The following is a 20,759-nucleotide window of genomic DNA, read 5'->3' on the forward strand; positions in this document are numbered from 1 at the left end:
TTTAAATAAATGTTTACATTTTCCGTTACATTCCCCCTTAACCTTGAATACAGCTTTGTGCAAAGGTACAAATGAAGTGATGGAAGTTCTGAGCCTGGAGCACTCATCCATACATGAGTCAATCATAAAATAAACACTGCAGTTTGTGTGAAAATTTGACAGTTCATGCACTTTTGCAGGATTAATTAATAATTCAGTGCTGTCAGAATAGCAGCCATTTAATTCCTAGGATTTTTCAATTTGAGTACGGCTCAACCTTAGGGTACATAACTGCAGAAGGTATAGTAGCAGGAGAGGAGCAAGTCTAGTCAGACCACGTAACATTCCACATAAAACAAGGAACTGCTTATGTGTAAATGAATTTCAATACTCGGTGGATGATGGAATGAATGAAGTGGGAGTGAGTGCTGCAATTCAGTTTTAGGATCCAAAAGAGCAATTAGTGAAGCAACTTCAAGATAAATAAATTTATAAGCAATGTGTGCAGTTAGTTGTTCAAGGAAGGTGTAAAAAACAATAGGACATAACCAAAGTGAGAATAACTGATGATCTTAGAGCAAATACTGCTTTGTAACGGTCTTATAAATGCAATAGCAATCACACAATTCACAGTGATTTAAGACACTGCCTTAACCTCTTTTAGAACACAAGACCAGAGCTGATGAACTGCCAATGGCAAAAGCATTGGCCTGATAGGAACCATATTATTCTCTTAAATCAAGGCTTTGGATGACTTTTTTCCCCAAAATTGGTTTATATAAAGTCAATGTAGAATAAAAAGAATGCTGTATATAAGTGATGGAGAGTGTTAAGCAGTCTTCTAGAGTTTATCTATCATACTACTGTATGTTATTTGAGCACTTAGTGCAGCACTGTAAAACAGAAAAAATTTAAGTGCAAACTGCAGTTATGAACGCTGCAGTTTTGTGTCAGACATTTACTTGTGAAACTGATCCATTGCTGTTTGTCAGATACTTACTTGTGAAACTGATCCACTGCTGTTTGGTGGTACAGCTTTTGTTGAACTCTCAACTTTTCCATTTTGCCAGTTATAATACAGCATTGTCCAGTCAGGTGATCCTAAAATGGCAACTAAATTTTTGCTGTCAAATGTGAAGCTAACAGAAACAAATTCATGAGCAGCACTTTCAAATGGAATTCCTAAGTTTTTCACACATGAGAGTGAAGCCATATCATAAATGGACATACTTGGTTTGCTTCCTTTCTTTACAACAGCTACAAATTTCCTTAACGAACAGAGGAAAAAACAGTCAATCTAAAGCTGAACATTATCACTGTACATAAATACAGAATTATGGAAGTGATTTTCAAACACTACTGCATATCAGATCTACAAGAGATGTAACATACATAAAATATTGTGTCATATCACTTAATAAAAATAATAATACGATATTAATATTTTAAACACAGCATATTACCAGGAAAGAGTGCTCAGTAAATTTTCTTATTAATATATACTGAAAGATCACCACCAAAACAGTACCTTGGTGTTACGCACGTACTCTAAACAGCAACACTAAATTCTCACTACACACTTTTAGGGATCATAGTTTGAAGTGAGTAAGCATATTTCCAAATAGGAACTCAAATAACTGAACTTCTGAAATATCTACTGCACAAAGTGCACAGTACTATTACTGTTGTGATGTTTCTATGAGCAACTGTAAGAAGAGTTCAATGTAACAACAACCACTTTGGCACAAACATAATGTTGTGTGACAGGTTTTAGGATGTCTGATCACCAATACCTGATAGTGCCACATGGGCCACTACCATAACCAGGTCTTGTAATTGCAGCTCTGCATATGCTCAAAAAGTAAACAATCCTTTGGAGCCAAATCAGGTGTCATGCTTGCCATGTAATTAGGCTCCTGTAATTTAATCATACATGGCCAAATCATTTATCTCAGCACTCACTCCGTCATCAGGCCGCAAGTGGCCCATCGGGACCATCCGACCGCCGTGTCATCCTCAGCTGAGGATGCGGATAGGAGGGGCATGTGGTCAGCACATCGCTCTCCCGGTCGTTACGATGGTTTTCTTTGACCGGAGCCACTACTATTCGGTCAAGTAGCTCCTCAATTAGCATCACGAGGCTGAGTGCACCCCGAAAAATGGCACCCCGAAAAATGGCAACAACACATGGCAGCCCGGATGGTGACCCATCCAAGTGCCGGCCACGCCCGACAGTGCGTAACTTCTGTGATCTGACGGGAACCGGTGTATCCACTGCGGCAAGGCCGTTGCCATTTATCTCAGGAAGCACATGTAATTATAAAGCGAGGCACCATCGTGTTGAAAACATAGATAATACAGAATGTTTGAAGGCAAATCTTACAGGAACTCCAGGAATGTAGCAATAAAATAAAGTACATGCCGCCGAATGAGGTGACACAGCAATAAAGTAAATAACACGCCATCAATGAGGTGAGGTGATTGAAGATATGGTCAAACCATATGAACAGCCACAACAATATAAACACAACAATAACCAAAACAATACTGTCAAATTGTGTCATTTATATTTTGTGATCTATTCACAACTATAGGATACAAAATAAATAAATAAATATCATAGTTACATGGCAAATTCTGTCATGTTTGTAGCATTCACAATCAGATGCTGAAAAATAGACCAGGTATCATGAGAACTGCAAGGCAACAATGAAGACTCCCAAGCATTCCAGAAGCTGCCACAACTGAGTAACAAACGCTGTAGCAATTTAATGTACTGCCTCACCTTCTCTTACACAATGGCTCCATGTCTCCAAAGCAGATATCACCAAGTGATTTGTGATAATGGAATACATCTGTTTTGGTCAAGGAACAGCTGAAATCCAAACTGAGTCATAACTCTGATGGACTTTTACTACCACCTGATATTTCCCTAACCTTTTAAGGCAAAAACAATTTCCCTAAGAATTCCATATTTTTCACAAAGATTACCATGTCCTGAACTTTTTCAGGTAAAGTCAGTCACCCAAGAATTCCAGCTTTTTCACATAAATTATCACTCTGTTGATGACGTTTCCATGTGAACCATATGGAAAATATCTCATTTATAGTCTAGATGTCCTTCATCACCATGGAGGAACATTGTTGGTACCAATGCACACATCTTTTTTTCCAGAGCTGCAATTAAATGTTTATTAAAACCGCAAGCAACAAGGTCTGGCAATGTCAAAAACACTCCTGCTACAACTGATAAAAATCCCTCTTACTAAACTTTGTTTTATCATACAGTAACACCACACTGGCATATTATCCAGATAGTTAGTAACTCATTTTCACCACCATAGTAATGTCATATGAATTATAGTTCCATGTGGCAAGCATCACTCCGACACAAGGTTACATGACTGCCACTTTTGTGGACAGTTCACAGTCTGAAAACACAGCAAGAAGAATGATGTGCATAGCAGAAAGCAGGTCAAGCTGTACAACATGGCATAATCATCGTCAAATGCTATGAGTACTCAGCAAAAGTTGTAATGGTGCTCCAACCGTAATAGGGACCCTGTGATCTGTGTGTGTGTGATCTGTACAGGAAATTAGTAGACACATATCTGTGCACCACGGTAACTATTGCCACGTGTAATTCATGTGTCATTACTTTACTGTCAAAAATGATAACTACCTATATGGACAGTATGCCAGAGTGGTGTTATTGTATGACAAAAACCAAGTTTAACTGGTGGCTGTGATTCAGAGTGATACCTATGTAGTCCACACTGCAAGACCTTAAAGTGAGTAAATGGTGGATATTTAAAACACTGTAGTGATGATGAGATAAAGAGCAACAATTGTGGACAGTTTCTGAAATGTAGTACAAGGTAATGTTCACTATATTTTGCATTCTCGTCCTATTTAAAGACAGAATGCTTTCAATTATGATTTTAGTTTTTGAATAAAATGTGTACATGGAGGACGTGAATGGATTGTATTAGTCTATTTAAGTAAATCTGAATGACTGGCATTTGGTTTATGTGCATTTGTAAGTTTATTTCACATTTGTAAGTTTATTAATAGAGAAAGTCTCTTTCACCATACTGCTCATATTATCTTACTTTACATACCACTAATTTTTATTAGTATCATTATGATATCAGATACTTATTTAGAAGAGGAGCAATTCATACTTTTAAATAAAGTAAGATTAAAATCTTTTACATGATTCATTATTTCTTTAGCAAATAATATCACTATTTTCATTTTCTTCCCCACATGCTATTATTTCCATATTACAGACATACTAACATTAGAATCTGTAACATTCTGGGTTACATACCATGCCTTATTGTGGAAGAGTTACCATTCAAGTGCTGAAAAATGTGACTAGCCAAGCGATAAATTAATACAATGAAAGAAAACAGGGTACGTACATTACAATGAAAGGAAATTTTATAAATATCTGTACCTATTTGGGCTAAGGCAGATGATAGTGACAGTTTTCTTTGTCTCTTCAAGTGTTATATACTGCTGAGTTTTTTCCTTGTAATCATGGAGAACTATGACACCGCCTGCTGGATATAAGACTTTTTCACTTGTAACATACAAAGCATTGCCTTTTACATCTGTCCTCAAGCCATAGAAAGCAGACGCCTCAAGTGTTAAAGAAGACATGGCTAGTTAAGTCCCAAGACGACTGAAAAAAAAAAGTTGGAAACTGTATTTTATGACATTCTTTCAACTTATACTTAGAATGCACAGGACAAACTCATACATCAGCCCCAATTGGACAGTGAAATAAAATCAATGGTGACAAGTGAAAATTTGTGGCAGACTGGGACTTGAACCCAGATTTCCCACTTTATGTGAGCAGTCACCTTACCACTTTGTTTCTCCAAGCACACTTCCCATCCAGTGCAAATTCTCAGTCTGTTGTACACTACCTATGTAGGGTCGACTGTCCATTATCCTGATTGCTCGCAGCTTTGCCTGATTCTGGCAAGAGTATGGACATCTTGCAGGAATCAGGTAAAGATGCTACCAGTCAGTAAAAGGAACAGCGGATGCTACATAGGTAATGTGCGACAAGTTGAGGGTTAAGGCTAGATGGGAAACATGCTCGGATAGCTGAAACAGTTAGGTGATCGCTTACATAAGTGGGAAATCTGGGTTCAAATGCCTGCCTGGCAAAAATTTTCATTGTTCATCACTGAATTTATTTCATGTCCATGTCTAATTGCAGTTGATGCCTAGGTTTCTCTTATGCCATTTATACATACAGCCACTGAATCATCACATGTATAATAACTATATTTAGAGGACTGTATGATGCAATAGAGTAGAGGTCAACATGTTAACTTTTTTTCTAAATACAGTGGATAGCAAAAATGATTCCAGGTTTTAATGGGGATATCACTGTATTTTAATGCGGAGTGAAAATTGAGTGCAATAATGAACACAGGAATTGTTTATTTATATTAATTAGATATGATTCATATTTCCATTGACTTCTTTAGTGATAATTATTGATTACATACTATTAACGCTCTCATGAAAGTTGTTCATGGCTCTGCACAGGTAGAATGACAGCGATTTTTCATCTTGAGAGGATCACTAATTCAGTTATGGAAAGTGTGTCCACTGTTGATTACCTGTGGTTCCTTTTTCATTTAATTTTATGAATTGCTTAATTGTTAATACTTTTTTTCAGAGCAATGCATCTTCATGTGGGACATATAGAGAATTTTGGCCTGTATGGAATTAACATGAACAGGGTGTGATGTTTCACTACAACAGTGCCACAGGCTGTATTTCTTGATCCTCAGTTTTGATTGTGAAGGAATGCTTCCTTTTAATTTGATCTCTTTGAAGGTGACACTGGTTGGCTTGCTCAGTAAAATGATTTAACAACATGTTATTTTTATCAGTGGACATATATACAAACCAAGAACTGCACACATGAATCTGAAGCTACTAAAGACACACATATTACAAGAAGTTGCAACCAGTCAGCTTGTAACAGCCCCAAGCTAGGATAACTTCCATGGATGGCTTCAGAAGTATCACCAATAAGAGCTACAGCTTGATGAAGGGTAAGTTTAAAGTGGACTGAAAAATGCTTTTTACAGTTTTTTTTTTAATTTCTTGTTTGATTTGATTTTTACTGCTCTTCAAATGTGGGAATGGTTCCTCCAAATATTGATGCTATATCTGTTACTGCTTGTTGCTTTCAATATATGTGCTAAATAATTTAATATTTGTCATTATCATTTGCACTGGTGTAAAAATGAGAAAATATACTGTCATAACAGATAACATAAAAGAAGGAAATTTGACAACAGTTTCAATAGTCCATGGAAACTGAAATCAAAATGAAGTTTTACTACTTGTGTTTATTACTTTTATTATTTATAAGACTATAATTTCAATATTGCATACCTGTGGGAATGCTGCAGGGATGGAGAAAGGTGGACCTGAGAGGAAATGAATGCATGAAGAACAGTAAAATGAAGATCAGTTTACATTAACTTGAATATCACACAAACTAGAATAATTAATTATTGTTGGTTACGTAGTAACAATAGCAATGATTTCTCTAGAACAAAAAGATATTCAGAAGAGAAAATATTCATGCTCATGGTTGTTTCTCTGACACCTTTACTTGAACTGATGATTCCTTTTCCTGTGTTACATGGCAATACATATAGCTGAGTTCAAGTATCTGCAGAATGACGATGACTGATGTAGTTACTTTCCTTCCCACAACATAGTATCATTATTTTTGTGAAATACTGCAATAATAGAAATTATGGGTTGTATGGAGATAATGCCTTGCCCACTCACCTTTTATGTATTATTTTGGTCTCCCTACTGGTACCCCCATTGTGAGTGGTTCCTTTCTCACCAAGAGATCCTCACATTTGTCAGCCAAGAGATCCTCACATTTGTCAGTCATAATCTCCAACCAGGTTTTCACAATCTACCAAGCTGATAATCTTGATGCCGAGTGTCCCTAACCCACACTTCACTACCTACCTTCCTACACAGAAGATTCTAATGGCTTTCTCTACTGTCTCTCCACAGTTCCTGGACCATTATCACCAGATGTATTGTTTGTTACTATGGCGCACCCATGTAGGCCAATACCCAGAATGCTTGTGGCTTGGGTGCCTTTGAACACCAACCAGCTTTTCCAGTATCCTTCAAATACTAAAATCTCCACCCCTCCCAAATATTTTTGGCCAACCATTGTCTGACCCATAATTATTTCTTCTTTGAAGGTCAAATCCACAGACAACTCTGTGGCACTGCCATGGGCACTGATATGGCACCATTCTCTGCTAATTTGTCTATGGGCCCAGGAGGAATCTTTCCTGTCCACCCAACAACTAAAAACCTTTCTCTTGTTTAGGTTACTTCATGAAATCTTCATGATCTGGATTCATGGCAAGGACACACTCTGCTTCTTCTTCCAGACCGACTCCAAAACTTGTTTCATTTACTCCTCTCAAATAATCAAGCTACCTTGTTAGATGTTGATCTTCACCTCTCATTTTATCCCACAAAAACCTCTCTGTTTATATCAAAAACACAAATCACCAAAAGTACCAGGATACTGACAGGTGTCGCCTTCAGGTGTAATGGGAAGGATGAGGTAGCCAAATATGCTGATGACAAATATCAAATGCCATCCCTTTCTCTAGTCTTCCTCTATTACCCACAAACTCATAGCCACTGTGAATTATCACCCAAGATCAATGAAACCTTGAAAAATTTAACCATGTTCCTTTGGCACAGACGTGATCATCTCTCATCTCTTGATATGAGGGATATCATATACAAAAACTCACTCTTATTTGTATTCCACCAACATGACTGTTGCAACGGCCTAGTCCATGTTTCTGCCAGCCCTGTGCATCATATGTGTCATACTCCTGTCATAGTCCAGTGTTACTTGTCACCTCATATTACTATCTCACAGGTGTTTCCTGACCTCTCAAGGGGAGGACCATATATTATAGCAGCTCTGCTATATGGGAATGACTACCCACATAACAGGCAACTGCTAAACTGAGGTTAACCACAAATTTGGCCAGTCAGTTACTGGAATGATTCACACCATAACACCAATTACTCGTACTTTAGTACTAACTGCTTCCATGCCTGTCCTGTTTTTGTCCTTACCCTTACCATCAGTTCATGTGAACTATGCATGTGAGAACTGTCCTCCATCCTCCATTCTCACAATTCCTGTGGCAGAAACCTCTGTGACTACCTTTCTCACTCCCTTATTCTTGATCCTTAGCCTCACTTTTAGTCTCCCATCACTTTCCCCATAACTTCTTCCTCCCCCAAACACCTTACACCCTCTTACTCACCATATACTTTTCCTCTCACCTCATCCCTCTCACTCTATAAAAACACTCATAAACAGTCAATGTAATTGTGGCCATGGGTGGGTACATATGAGTTTTGCATTCAAAAGTGTGGGAGTCGCAGGCAACCACAAAGATTTATCCAACAGAGAGGGGGAGGGGAAGTCTACAATTCCCACCACAGTATGGTGTGTTTTGCAACAACTGCTAAAGCTATATTAATGTGTCACTGTGACAAGAACATTATTCTGCAGTTGGTTAAATGAGAAGTTTAGCAAAATCACATGAAATCACTTCCAGAAGTGTATGAGAAGTCTGCAGTGAATAAAAGCTCAGTCCTTTATACTCCAAGGCAGCAGGGGGAGAGGAGATGTCAACAAATGCTCCCTCTTGCCTCCCCCCCCTCCCCCCACCATTTGAAAACACCTATGGTGATAGTGTTCTTACATTAGGGAATGAGCAGTACTGTATCTGTACTGTTACATTTGTCTGTGCCACACATCCATAAGCTACAGCTGAGTGTTTCTCTTTTGGTGAAAATCTATTATAGTCTTATTTGCAGCAGCTATACTGAAAGTACTTCACAAACTTTGTATATATGAAACTTATTTATTCTTATTCTTTCATAATTTCAGGGTGATATGGGGTAACTAACTGAAACTATTTCCTTGGCGTGTATGGGTAACTAACGGTACTGAAACTATATTTAGTCAAAGTCGTTCATTCATGCAGTGTATTAATCAGTCCACTCACGAAGGATTTTCGGGAATGCACAGCAAGTGCAGCTACACAATGACAGAAGGAAGTTTGTTTCTTATTTTATTTGGTCTTCAGCAGTACAACCTAGAAGTTGCATCAGAAACTACTTTCGATCACTGTATTAAGAACTGCATGTCATTAACAACAATCTACCAAGTTTGGGCCTGCATTTCAAATGATACAGAACAATTTTTGTAATTAGCAGAAAACGCCAAAAATATTATCTTTACAAAAGCCTTTGCTGGTATAATGAATTAGTAATTTTTTTTTGTTTAGCTCCTACTGCTTGCTTATAGCACCTGTAATTTAGTGACATTTACAATGTTATGTTTGAAGGAATGAAAGTGTCTCAGTTTATGTAGTTGGTCATTTGGGGAAATTTTTAAATCTGTTACAGTCAGCTTCAAGAGAATGAGGAAGATTCCTTTGAAAAGACTTTCACTTTTAAATGAAACGTAATGTTAATAATTCGCAAATATGAAAAAAATTGTGTCAATTGAAACAGAAGGCGATCAATATTCTATGGTACAGTAGGAACAACGAATTGTTGTCGCTACGTTCACACGTGTGTCATGGTTTCCAAAATAATAAAAGTCTTTAAAGCTTCTCACGATGAACCTCTTCATAATCTTTAAAACAATCACAACTTTACTCTCAGAGTTGCCTGGTTTGAATAAGGGCCCACAAAGAACTGTCGCCACTGAGCTTCACCAACAAAGAAGTGTCGTCAACAGTAACGAATCCTGTGAGTGTGTTAGTATGCCCACTCAAGGTTGAATTTCATATATTGTCTGAAAATATACCGACAAAGAAAGTTGATCACGTTCACTTCACTGACTCTCGTTAACTGAGCGAACTGTTGCACAAACTGGTAAGTATGTAATACTTTATTAGGATTAGACTGCTGGTACTGACTGTTCCTACTAACACTGAGAATTATCATTAAGATAGCTCAGAAATGTCGATAATTTAACAGATGTAACAAGCGTATGTGATTAGGTAGAACGGTTTTTATTCCCGTACTGCAATATTTATCTACATTACAGCAAAAGAGTTTTATTCTCTCATGCGAAGTTGGCGGGCTTGCAAAATTATATTTGTGCACGTTGTCGCAAAGTAAGGTACATGGCCGCTTTAGGAGAACTATTTGATCAATGCAGTATTTTTCTCAATTATTACACACACCCTGCAACTAGCATATCCATAGAACAGATACATTTTACCAATATCTAATACAACAATATGCAAAGATTTGTACCATAATTGTACTTAACATAATACTCATACAAGGAAACAATTAAAACTTGATGGTACTTTATTGTAATTAACTAAGCAAACAAACTTTAGCGAAAGTACGACAGATGTTAGTCACTACACCCACTGTTTCTCACCTACGTGAAGCTGATACAGCACGAGCACTGTGATGGAAGAACAAAAGGCAAGTTAACATTTTGTAAAATACATTCTAGAAGCTAGGTTACAAGTAGCGGTATCTAAAAAGAAAAGTAAAAAATATCAACTCAAGACACTAACCGACTACGTAAACGTCGAGAGAAAATGGTTTACAAAGATTATTATTTGCGTTTTCATTGTCTTTCACATGGTACTTTTCGAAAATGATTGTACCCAAGTTTACCGTTCTGTGAAACAGAGGTGTTGGCGTTAAACGTGAAGGAAGACAGCGGATGGAAAAGTGCGGTTTCACTAGAGAAACTCACGACTGCTAGTGATTTGGAGATCACTGTTCGTTATTCTTCAGTTACCTCAACTTGGCGTACAGTAAATAAGTACCCCGCTGGCTTCTAATTATAACTGTCGTTACCATAGCAACAGCTGGCCTGGCGCTTTGCTAGCAGGTGTAAATCAGTGGAAAAAGTGGGGTCCCATACATTGGCGTCCGCAGAAATTTGCACAAAATGGGCCAAGATTCTGAACTTTTTTATAAAAAAAAAAACCTCTGTATGGTAACCGATTCGACAAGCTGGAGATCGTGTCTTTCCGCAAGAACTAAATTAGACAGTAAGTTCTCCATAAGTCTAAAGCGCAAAACAGTGTGTATAACATGGTTAGCTTACCACAAGATATTAAAAGATGTAAACGATCCCAGCAATTTTAGCCAAAGGCTTAAAAACAGTTGTTCAACAACAGTTATTATACTGTAAACATATTTAAAATAGCACTAGATAGTCAAATAATTGTTCTTAAACTATAATAGCAGCATACATTACATGGCAATAGCACATTTCACTAAAGTGGTTTTAGAAGCACTGGATGAAGGCAACTATGTATCTGGCATATTCCTTGACCTGTCAAAGGCCTTTGATACAGTTGACCACCAGAATCTATTACTTAAGTTAGAAGCACTAGGAGTAAGAGGGGTAATCAACAAATGGTTCCATTCATACCTAAAAAATAGAGTACAGTGGGTAGAGATCTCGCATGTCTCCAGTAGATCAAAGTTCATAGAAAAACACCTGTCAGATCCACAACATATTAATATTGGGGTCCCTCAGGGAAGTGTGCTGGGTCCGGTGTTGTTCTTGATTTATATAAATGACTTTCCACAATATATCCGACATGGAGAGAAGATATTGTTTGCCGATGACAGCAATATTATAATCACCAGTGAGACATCAGCACAAATGTTGGAAAATTGTAATGAATCACTGAAAGATGTCTACAAATGGTCTACAGAGAATAAAGTGACCTTAAATATTAAGAAAACAAATAGCATACGCTTTAGAATAAACAGAAAAAACAGTCCCCTAAAGTTAAAGCTACATAACACCTCTGTAGACGAAGTGCCCACCACAAAATTCCTAGGGTTGCATATTGACAGCCAGCTTAGGTGGAGTGAACATGTTAAAAAACTCACAAAGAAGATATCTACAACGTGTTACGCACTTAGAGTTCTCTCCTCAGTATGCAGCGATGAATGTCTAAGAACTGTATATTTTAGCTATGTACATTCAGTCATAAGCTATGGGATAATTTTCTGGGGAAATAATGTACTCAACTTACAAACAGTTTTTAAAGTGCAGAAGAGAGCAGTGAGAATTATAACTAAAAGCAGTAAGTGGGCTCACTGCAGAGAACTATTCAAAATACTTGGTATTCTAACTGTTCCCTGTTTATTTATGTTCCACACTATAGTATATATAAAGAAAAATATAGTGAATTATAGTACAAACAGCATTTTACACAGCTATAGCACAAGAACAAGCCACTGCCTTCATCTAGATAGGAGAAATAAGCATAAGACCCAAAAAAGTTTCTTGTATCAGGGTGTAAAATTGTATAACAAGCTGCCACAGGAAATCAAAGAAATTAACAGCATGTACTGTTTCAGAAAAACTCTTAAACTGTATTTTCAGGAACACTGTTTTTACACAGTAAGTGAATATTTAAATGTTTGAATGTAATTTAAGTGACATAATGACATTGTATTGTATATTCTGTAAATGTATAACAAGCTGCACAGGACATCAAAGAAATTAACAACATGCACTGTTACAGAAAAACCCTTAAACTATATTTCCAGGAACACTGTTTCTAAACAATAAGTGAATATTTAATTGTTTGAATGTAATTTAAGTGATAAATGTCATTGTATTTGTATACTCTGTAAATGCATATAAAAGTGTCAATGTATCTGCAAAAATCACTGTATCCAAACTGACAACATCCATACATTGCAAAATGTCTACGGATGGCTAATCAAATAAATAAATAAAAAAAAACTAGAAGTGCTATTGGACTAAATGTATGAACTACAAAATATGTACGAAATTATGAATGTTATTTAATTAGAAACAGGGCTTAATTTCGGCCGGAATGGCGTTTCGGAATCTCCCAGGGAAATTTTCTTGAACTCTCTGGATCAAGTCGGCACCGGAGATTTACAATAAATCGCAACGTAGCTATAAATATGCCGTTGCATCGGCAGCAACGAAGCCATCAATAAGATAGGAAACAAAGCTGCAATATACCGGGTGTTCAAAAAGTCAGTATAAATTTGAAAACTTAATAAACCACGGAATAATGTAGATAGAGAGGTAAAAATTGACACATGCTTGGAATGACATGGGATTTTATTAGAACAAAAAAAAAAAAAAAAGTTCACAAAATGTCCGACAGATGGCCCTGGACAGCAAAACGTTTGTAACTGCTACCGTGACGGGTGAGAGGTACGCCGATATGTTACAGAATCGCATCATCCCCAGCCTGGCTGATAAACACCTGCTGGAATGTACGATGTTTATGCACGATGGCGCTCCACCCCGTATTGCTAGACGCGTGAACGATCTCTTGAGCGCTTCGTTTGGTGATGATCGTGTGCTCAGCCGCCACTTTTGTCATGCTTGGTCTCCCAGGTCCCCAGACGTCAGTCCGTGCGATTATTGGCTTTGGGGTTACCTGAAGTCGCAAGTGTATCGTGATCGACCGACATCTCTAGGGATGCTGAAAGACAACATCCGACGCCAATGCTTTACAGTGCTGTTCATAACATTATTCCTCGACTACAGCTATTGTTGAGGAATGATGTTGGACATATAGAGCATTTCCTGTAAAGAACATCATCTTTGTTTTATCTTACTTTGTTATGCTAATTATTGCTATTCTGATCAGATGAAGCGCCATCTGTCGGACATTTTTGAACTTTTGTATTTTTTTTTTTTGTTCTAATAATACCCCATGTCGTTCCAAGCAGGTGTGTCAATTTGTACCTCTCTATCTACATTATTCCGTGATTTATTCAGTTTTAAAATTTATATTGACTTTTTGGTCACCCAGTATTTAGAATAGGTTCAAAATGGTTCAAATGGCTCTGAGCATTATGGGACTCAACTGCTGTGGTCATAAGTCCCCTAGAACTTAGAACTACTTAAACCTAACTAACCTAAGGACATCACACACATCCATGCCCGAGGCAGGATTCGAACCTGCGACTGTAGCGGTCGTGCGGTTCCAGACTGTAGCACCTTTAACCGCTTTTTTTTATATATATATATATATATATATATAGGTCAACCAGCTCTCTGACCGAACACGCTGAGCTACCGTGCCGGCGACCGCTCGGCCACTCCGGCCGGCTTTAGAATAGGTACTTTTATTCATATACCAATAATGTTTATTGGTGCTGACAGTGTTTGAAGCATTACAGTGACGTTAGTGTTCAAATGTGCTGCTTATTTGTAGTAATGAATATACACTTAGATCAGTTCAAGTGTAACACAACACAATGAGAAGAAGGTATATGACATTAAACTCCGTCTTCAACGTCACATAGTGTTTTTTTTTTTTCAGCCTTCCGGGAACTCGGAATTGTAGCTGACCCCAATGGACTAGGAATATCTTCGTTGTCAGCCATCGCAAAGTGCTTTATTAATTAATAGTGATCCATAGGCGCCCTGAGAAATTTTTCCAGAGGGCAGGGGGAAGGCGTGAGCAAGATTCCACAGCTGCCATTTTTTATATAAATTATTTGATCAGTTCTGAGACGTGTCATGCCACAAGAACTAATTGTTGCAAGTAACAAAAAATATACTTCAGAGAACTGATGGTCATCCACTTAATATTTATAATATTTATATTTTTTACCATCGTGTACAAACCGTATGGACTGACCGGTGAGAGGACACGGAACAAAAAAGGTCTATTGATTTTTTTTGTTTATTTGTTTTGTTCCTCGCCTCTGCTGGTGGCAATAACTCTGGAATTATGTTAGGTAACCCTGGTCCATCGCAGATGGGAACAAACGATCCATACTTTGAAGAAAAGCTTTCAAGAATTATCGATGAAGTGGGGAGTGAAATATCGACTTTGATTTTTCTGACGTGGAGGATGGTGATTTTATATACAGCTAACATGATTTGGAATTCAGTGTGTCTGGCGAAAGTGAATGTGGTGAGAAAAGGGTTGAACGAGAACCAGAAAGCGGAGAAGATAAGGAACGTGCTAGGAAATACTTCTAGGCCAGATATAGGTTCAAGTGGTCGGCAGTATAACCAAACAGGAATATCAGAATTCCAGCTCATAATATGTTGAAGATACCAGCATTTCGACACTATCTCAGGAGACAATCACAGGTCTAACTACTCACCGCTTGCAGCTACATTTTCAGTGATTATATGCTGAACGAAATATTCACAAGGACACATGAAAAACTAGAAAAAATTCAGGGAAATTACACAAATACGGAGAGAAGTCAGACCTCGGACAATGTGTGAAATGGAATTTTATCTGCCTTCAAGTCTACACTGCTGTATTCAAATCGAATAACGAAAACATACGTTTTCTCTTTTGTACTGATGGGACTGGCTGTTATATTTTCCTTTCACTATGTCATCTGCGTGATTTACTGTACTTCACAGCTGCCTGAGATTTGACAACCCTGACGACAGGGAGTTACGTAAGATTTCTGATCTAGCAGCAGCTATAACAAACATTCTACATAAATTCAATAAAAATTCGCAGCGGTCCTATATTCTTGGGGCTAATGCTACAGTTGATGAAATGCTAATCGGCTTTAGGGGACGCTGTAAGTTCCAAATGTAAATTCCATCTAAACGGGCAAAGTATGGCCTGAGGCTTCAGTGCCTTGTTGCCTCGGGATTCCAGGAGTAATTATGTCTTCAACACCTATCTCTACTGTGGAAATGGTACCGATGGAACAGGACTTGCCCCCAACCGTGCCCACTCAGGCTGTCCTCAGATTGTGTAAACTAACAGCACATAGTAACCATAACATTACTACTACTACTGCCACTACCACTGATAACTGGTATGTGACAATCGAACTTCCAACTTGCTGCAGAAAAGTGATTTGACCATAGTGGGAACAATGCGAAAGAACCGAAAGGAAATTCCAGAATCTTTCTTGCCATCCCCTGGCCGTGAAGCTCTAATACTGGAACACTGCTTTCCCACGTGCCTAAGAAAGGAAGAGCAGTAATTCTTACATCAGTAATGCATCACTCCATAGAAGATGATGTCGAAAGTGAAAAACCTATAATTATAGCCCACTACAATAACATAAAGGGTAGTGTTTATACTGTAGATCAAAAGAGTGTTAAATACTGTTCAAGCCGCCGCACACAACGCTGGCCTATGGCTGTGTTTTTTCGTATTCCTGATATCAATGTTATCAATTCATATATTGTACATCAGTTATTCAAGGAAAGAACTGTACTTACCAGGATGAACTTCATGAAAGCTGCCGGCCGCGGTGGCCGTGCGGTTCTAGGCGCTCCAGTCCGGTGCCGCGCTGCTGCTACGGTCGCAGGTTCGAATCCTGCCTCGGGCATGGATGTGTGTGATGTCCTTAGGTTAGGTAGGTTTAAGTAGTTCTAAGTTCTAGGGGACTGATGACCACAGCAGTTGAGTCCCATAGTGCTCAGAGCCATTTGAACCATTTTTCATGAAAGCTCTGTCGAAAGAACTGATTTGACCTTAATTGTGTGAACAAACACCTTCCACGGGAATTGAGATTTCGTGTCGGTCGAGTTCTAAGAGCTGAGGTACATCTCCACGAAGACCTGGAAAATGGAGGACAGCCTTCCTAGGGATGGAAGGAAGACATATCACAAAGGAAGAGGAAGGCAAGCTATTTGTGTTGCAAGTGCAAGGTCCCAATTTGTTTGGAATGCTCGAGTAAGGTGTCTGCGCAGTGCGTGTAAAGTGACGTGAAATGTGGCCACTTTCAGTAGCGCAGATTCTTTCTGTGTAATTCACTGTCAGGCATACTAATTAATTATAAGACCAATGGTACCTCTTCGATATTAAACTGCAACAACCAAGTTTCAAATAAGGAACCCTACTTAAATATATCTAAAGATGGTTCAAATGGCTCTGAGCACTATGGGACATAACTTCTGAGGTCATCAGTCCCCTAGAACTTAGAACCACTTAAACCTAACTAACCTAAGGACATCACACACACCCATTCCCGAGGCAGGATTCGAACCTGCGACCGTAGTGGTGACGCGTTTCCAGACTGTAGCGCCTAGAACCGCTCGGTCACCCCGGCCGGCTTCTAAATATGTCCATCAATGTAAATTTCTATGAGAATTTCGAGTGCAATATGAACAGGTCTTGTCCACAGCACCGAAACAATATTTTGTACATTTGTTACCGTTTATGTGTAATAGAAGAATAAATATGTGGTACTAAATGCAAAAAGTAGCGCTAGATAGCTGTTTTTACGTATTTTCCCGCCTCCTAAATGCGGTCCACGGGGCCGCACGACAGTACTTGCGTGAGAAGCACTCACGACTATGGTTAAGAAAAGCAAGAACGGACTATACCGAAGAAAATATTACAAGGCTGGTTCATCAAAAAAAAAAAAAAAAAAATCGTTTTTGATTGAAAAACTAAAACTTATAAAAGGACTATCGTAACTGATGAATCAAGATGCATAGGTGCATGTATATATAACGGTCAGTAGTTGCATTTCCAAGTGCGTAAAACAGGCTTCAGCAACAATCGAGTGGAAATACTAATGTAGCGTTATTACCAGGCGAGTGGAAATAACAACATGGCTCTATTACTACTCGAGTGGAAATATCCATGTGACGGTATTGCCACTCCAGCTGCACTATCCACTGCTGTCAAGTGCCCCCGTTTGGTCACCCCCCCCCCTGCCCCTCTGGGACACCTGTAATCCTCGTTATTTCCCGTGAACATCTACATCAACATTCCGCAAGCGACTTGAAGGTGTGTGCCGGGAGGTACTTATAGTACCACTAACTGACCCCCCTCCCCCTTTCCCTGTTCTACTCGCCAGTAGGGTGTGGGAAGAATGATTGTAGGTAAGCGTCTGTATTAGCTCTAATTTCTCGACTTCTCTCATCTTACAGAGCTACAAACAAAAAAATCCAATGTATATATAGTGATCGCTGAAGTAACGTTGTGTACCGTTGGACTGGCAGTGCTAAACCTACAAGTCAGTAGTGTCGCCGATAATCATTGATAAAGTGAGAAAATTCTGTAATGAATAAAAAGCGTGTTCCCAGGTTCCAGAAGGTGCCAAATGCCCCCTCTTGCTTCTCCCCCTCTCCTCCAACCACCCCCTCCCCTTGGGGACGCCTACGTGTTGGACATACGTTGACAGAGCAGCTACAATGCAACTGTTCGAATGTTTCTACTGGCAGTAGTTGAAAACATGACGTCATAGTTATGAAGGCCATCGACTTGTGTCGACGTGTATCGCGCCGAACTAGGGAGCAAAGTGACACTGCCACGAGGACAGACAGTAGCACCTGCTGTTTATATTAAGTGGTTTTATTGTTTTGATTAGTAAAAAGTGATTTCTCATTGTAAATTTCGTCATAAGTTTTCGGAAGTTGAGACTTGTGATTTTATGTCAGGAGCGAGGTTGTACAGTTGAAGAGGTGCGTTCCAGCAACTAAAAATTTAGCAGTTGTGCACTGATAAGAATCACTGATGACATCCATACAACGTACATTGTGCCATGGATGAATAAATCAATGTCAAATGACGGATTTGTATCCAGTCATTTTTTTATGCAGATTGCTTCGATACCTAAAGATAGGCAAATTACATTAGTGTACGCTAACTATATATTTTAATGTTATTAGTATGAATATGAATGCCAACTATATAATTGAGTGATATGAAATTACATTTTACTTACGATTTGCCAACTATATAATCAGTGATCTGAGATTACGTTTTACTTCCTATTAAATCCAAGCTAGCCAATGAATTGCTCACAAAAAGATATTTTTATACATATACAAACAATGCTAGGGTTTAGAGAAAATTAAAAATCCGAAACAGAAAAAAAAATCGAAATGAATGAGAAAATCCTGTTTATAATAACAAAACTAACAGCTATGCCGATATGGTCCAGCTGATATATGACCAACTGTACTTGCTCCAACGGCGGGGTAAGGAGGTGTCCTTCTGCTGGGTGCCTGGTCATGTAGGAATATGGGGCAATGAACAGGCCGATCGGGCTGCCAAGGAGGCCTGCAGAGAGCAGGATGTGGTCCAGTGTAACCTATTCCCTTGCAGTCTGTCATTTCTGCACTCCACAAGAAGTGCATGGACTTTTGGGAGAAAGAATGGCTGGCGGTGACGGCCAATAAACTGCGGTTGGTGAAGTCAACAACTCGGCCGTGGCGTTCCTCCTGCCGGTTGCTCAGGCGGGAAGAAGTGACCCTCATGCGTCTTCGGATTGGGCACTGTCCTCTCACACATAGCTTTCTATTACGGCGGGAGGATACCCCGTTTTGTGATGCTTGTGGCGTGCACATCTCTGTCCGCCACATTTTAACAGACTGCATTTTATACCGTGATGCAAGGGCAGAAGCACAAGTTGATGGGGATCTTCCCTGTGTTTTAGCTAATGATGAGACGTGTGTGTCTAGGGTTTTAAAGTTTTGTGATGTGTCTGGACTCTGGCCTAAACTTTTAGGCTGGAGGTTTTAGTGTATTGCAAAGTGGCTGGCTCCTCCCTTTTTTCCTTGCGGTCAGCCATCCACTTCCATCTGCTATATTCTTTTAGCTCCCTCTACCACTTTCTTCCTGTGTTGTACATGTTTTACTGCTGGCGGCATGCTTCGACCCACGCTTCGGTGTTGGTAGGCACATATTTTTCCAAGCGTGTTACCTGTGTTGTAGGTTCTGTTATATCTTATTGTTCTGAGGCTTTTCTTGACACCAGTCTCAATCTGTTAGCGAACGGGTGCTGAAGACCTTGCCGTCGTGCGCCCATACAACCCTCTCCATCCATCTACCCAGCTATGCCGTGTAGACCTGAATGTAGACTCAGGCTGCCGCTACGGGCCCTCTTTGTCTACAGGCAAGTGGTAAACTACTGTTGTGATTATGTTGTGCAACAAGTGGAGGGGCATCTTCGTTGGAGTAGGGGATGAATGGCGGGCAGGTATATTGTAGTGTCATTAATTCTGACCACTTCGTCAAGATTCATTGAATATTGTATTCAGGAATTTATTTTAGCTGAAATATACGCTATAATTTATTTCAAATTTTCAGAAAAAAATGCCCCAAAGTAGGTTGTTTAAACTTTGAGTTAAAATATAAAAATGTAATTACATGAATAAAAAAAAACAAACAAACACTATCTGAACAGGCCTTGGAGGCCCTATGGTACCGACCGGCCGCCGTGTCATCCTCAGACCTTAGGCGTCACCGGATGCGGATACGGAGGTGCCCGTGGTCAGCATACCGCTCTCCTGGTTGTCGCTACTGCTCAACCAAGTAGCTCCTCAATTGGCCTCACAAGGGCTGAGTGCACCCCGTTTGCCAAAAGCTCTCGCCACACTGGGACGGTGACCCATCCAAGTGCTAGCAAAGCCAGACAGCACTTTTCGTTGATGTGACGGGAACCGGTGTTACCACTGCGGCAAGGCCGTTGGCTAAGTAAATAAAAAATAAAACAAAATACAACACAAAGACTTCAAATAGTTACAAATTATTTGGTGCATAAGTTGCTGTGATGTTTCTCAGTATTTCATGGGACATGCTTTTGATTTAATCACAGCCTCGATTCTGTGCGGCATCGAGTCTTTGAAATGTCGGAGATCTTATAGTTTGATCACTCCGAACCATGAATTGGCGATGGCCTCTTGCAGCTTCCTCTTATTACTGGGATTCCACCGTGAA

General features: G+C 39.2%; 1 protein-coding gene and 1 pseudogene across 1 annotated transcript in view; both read right to left on the bottom strand.

Moving 5' to 3' along the window:
• The window catches only part of LOC126120331 (cilia- and flagella-associated protein 57-like), a 294,506-nt gene extending 283,678 nt beyond the window's left edge, over positions 1–10,828 (bottom strand). Inside the window, exons 1-3 of the mRNA XM_049915076.1 lie at positions 10,641–10,828; positions 4,442–4,669; positions 980–1,247 (exon numbers count right to left, since the gene is read on the bottom strand). Of these exons, the coding sequence (XP_049771033.1) occupies positions 980–1,247; positions 4,442–4,647 (474 nt within the window). The 5' untranslated portion in view covers positions 4,648–4,669; positions 10,641–10,828. The remainder of the gene's footprint in view (positions 1–979; positions 1,248–4,441; positions 4,670–10,640) is intronic.
• LOC126099803 (5S ribosomal RNA) lies at positions 2,155–2,272 on the bottom strand (annotated as a pseudogene).
• Positions 10,829–20,759: the final 9,931 nt, after the last annotated feature.

This window comes from Schistocerca cancellata, chromosome 1 (assembly GCF_023864275.1).
Source record: "Schistocerca cancellata isolate TAMUIC-IGC-003103 chromosome 1, iqSchCanc2.1, whole genome shotgun sequence".
In the NCBI taxonomy this organism is placed as follows: Eukaryota; Metazoa; Arthropoda; class Insecta; order Orthoptera; family Acrididae; genus Schistocerca; species Schistocerca cancellata.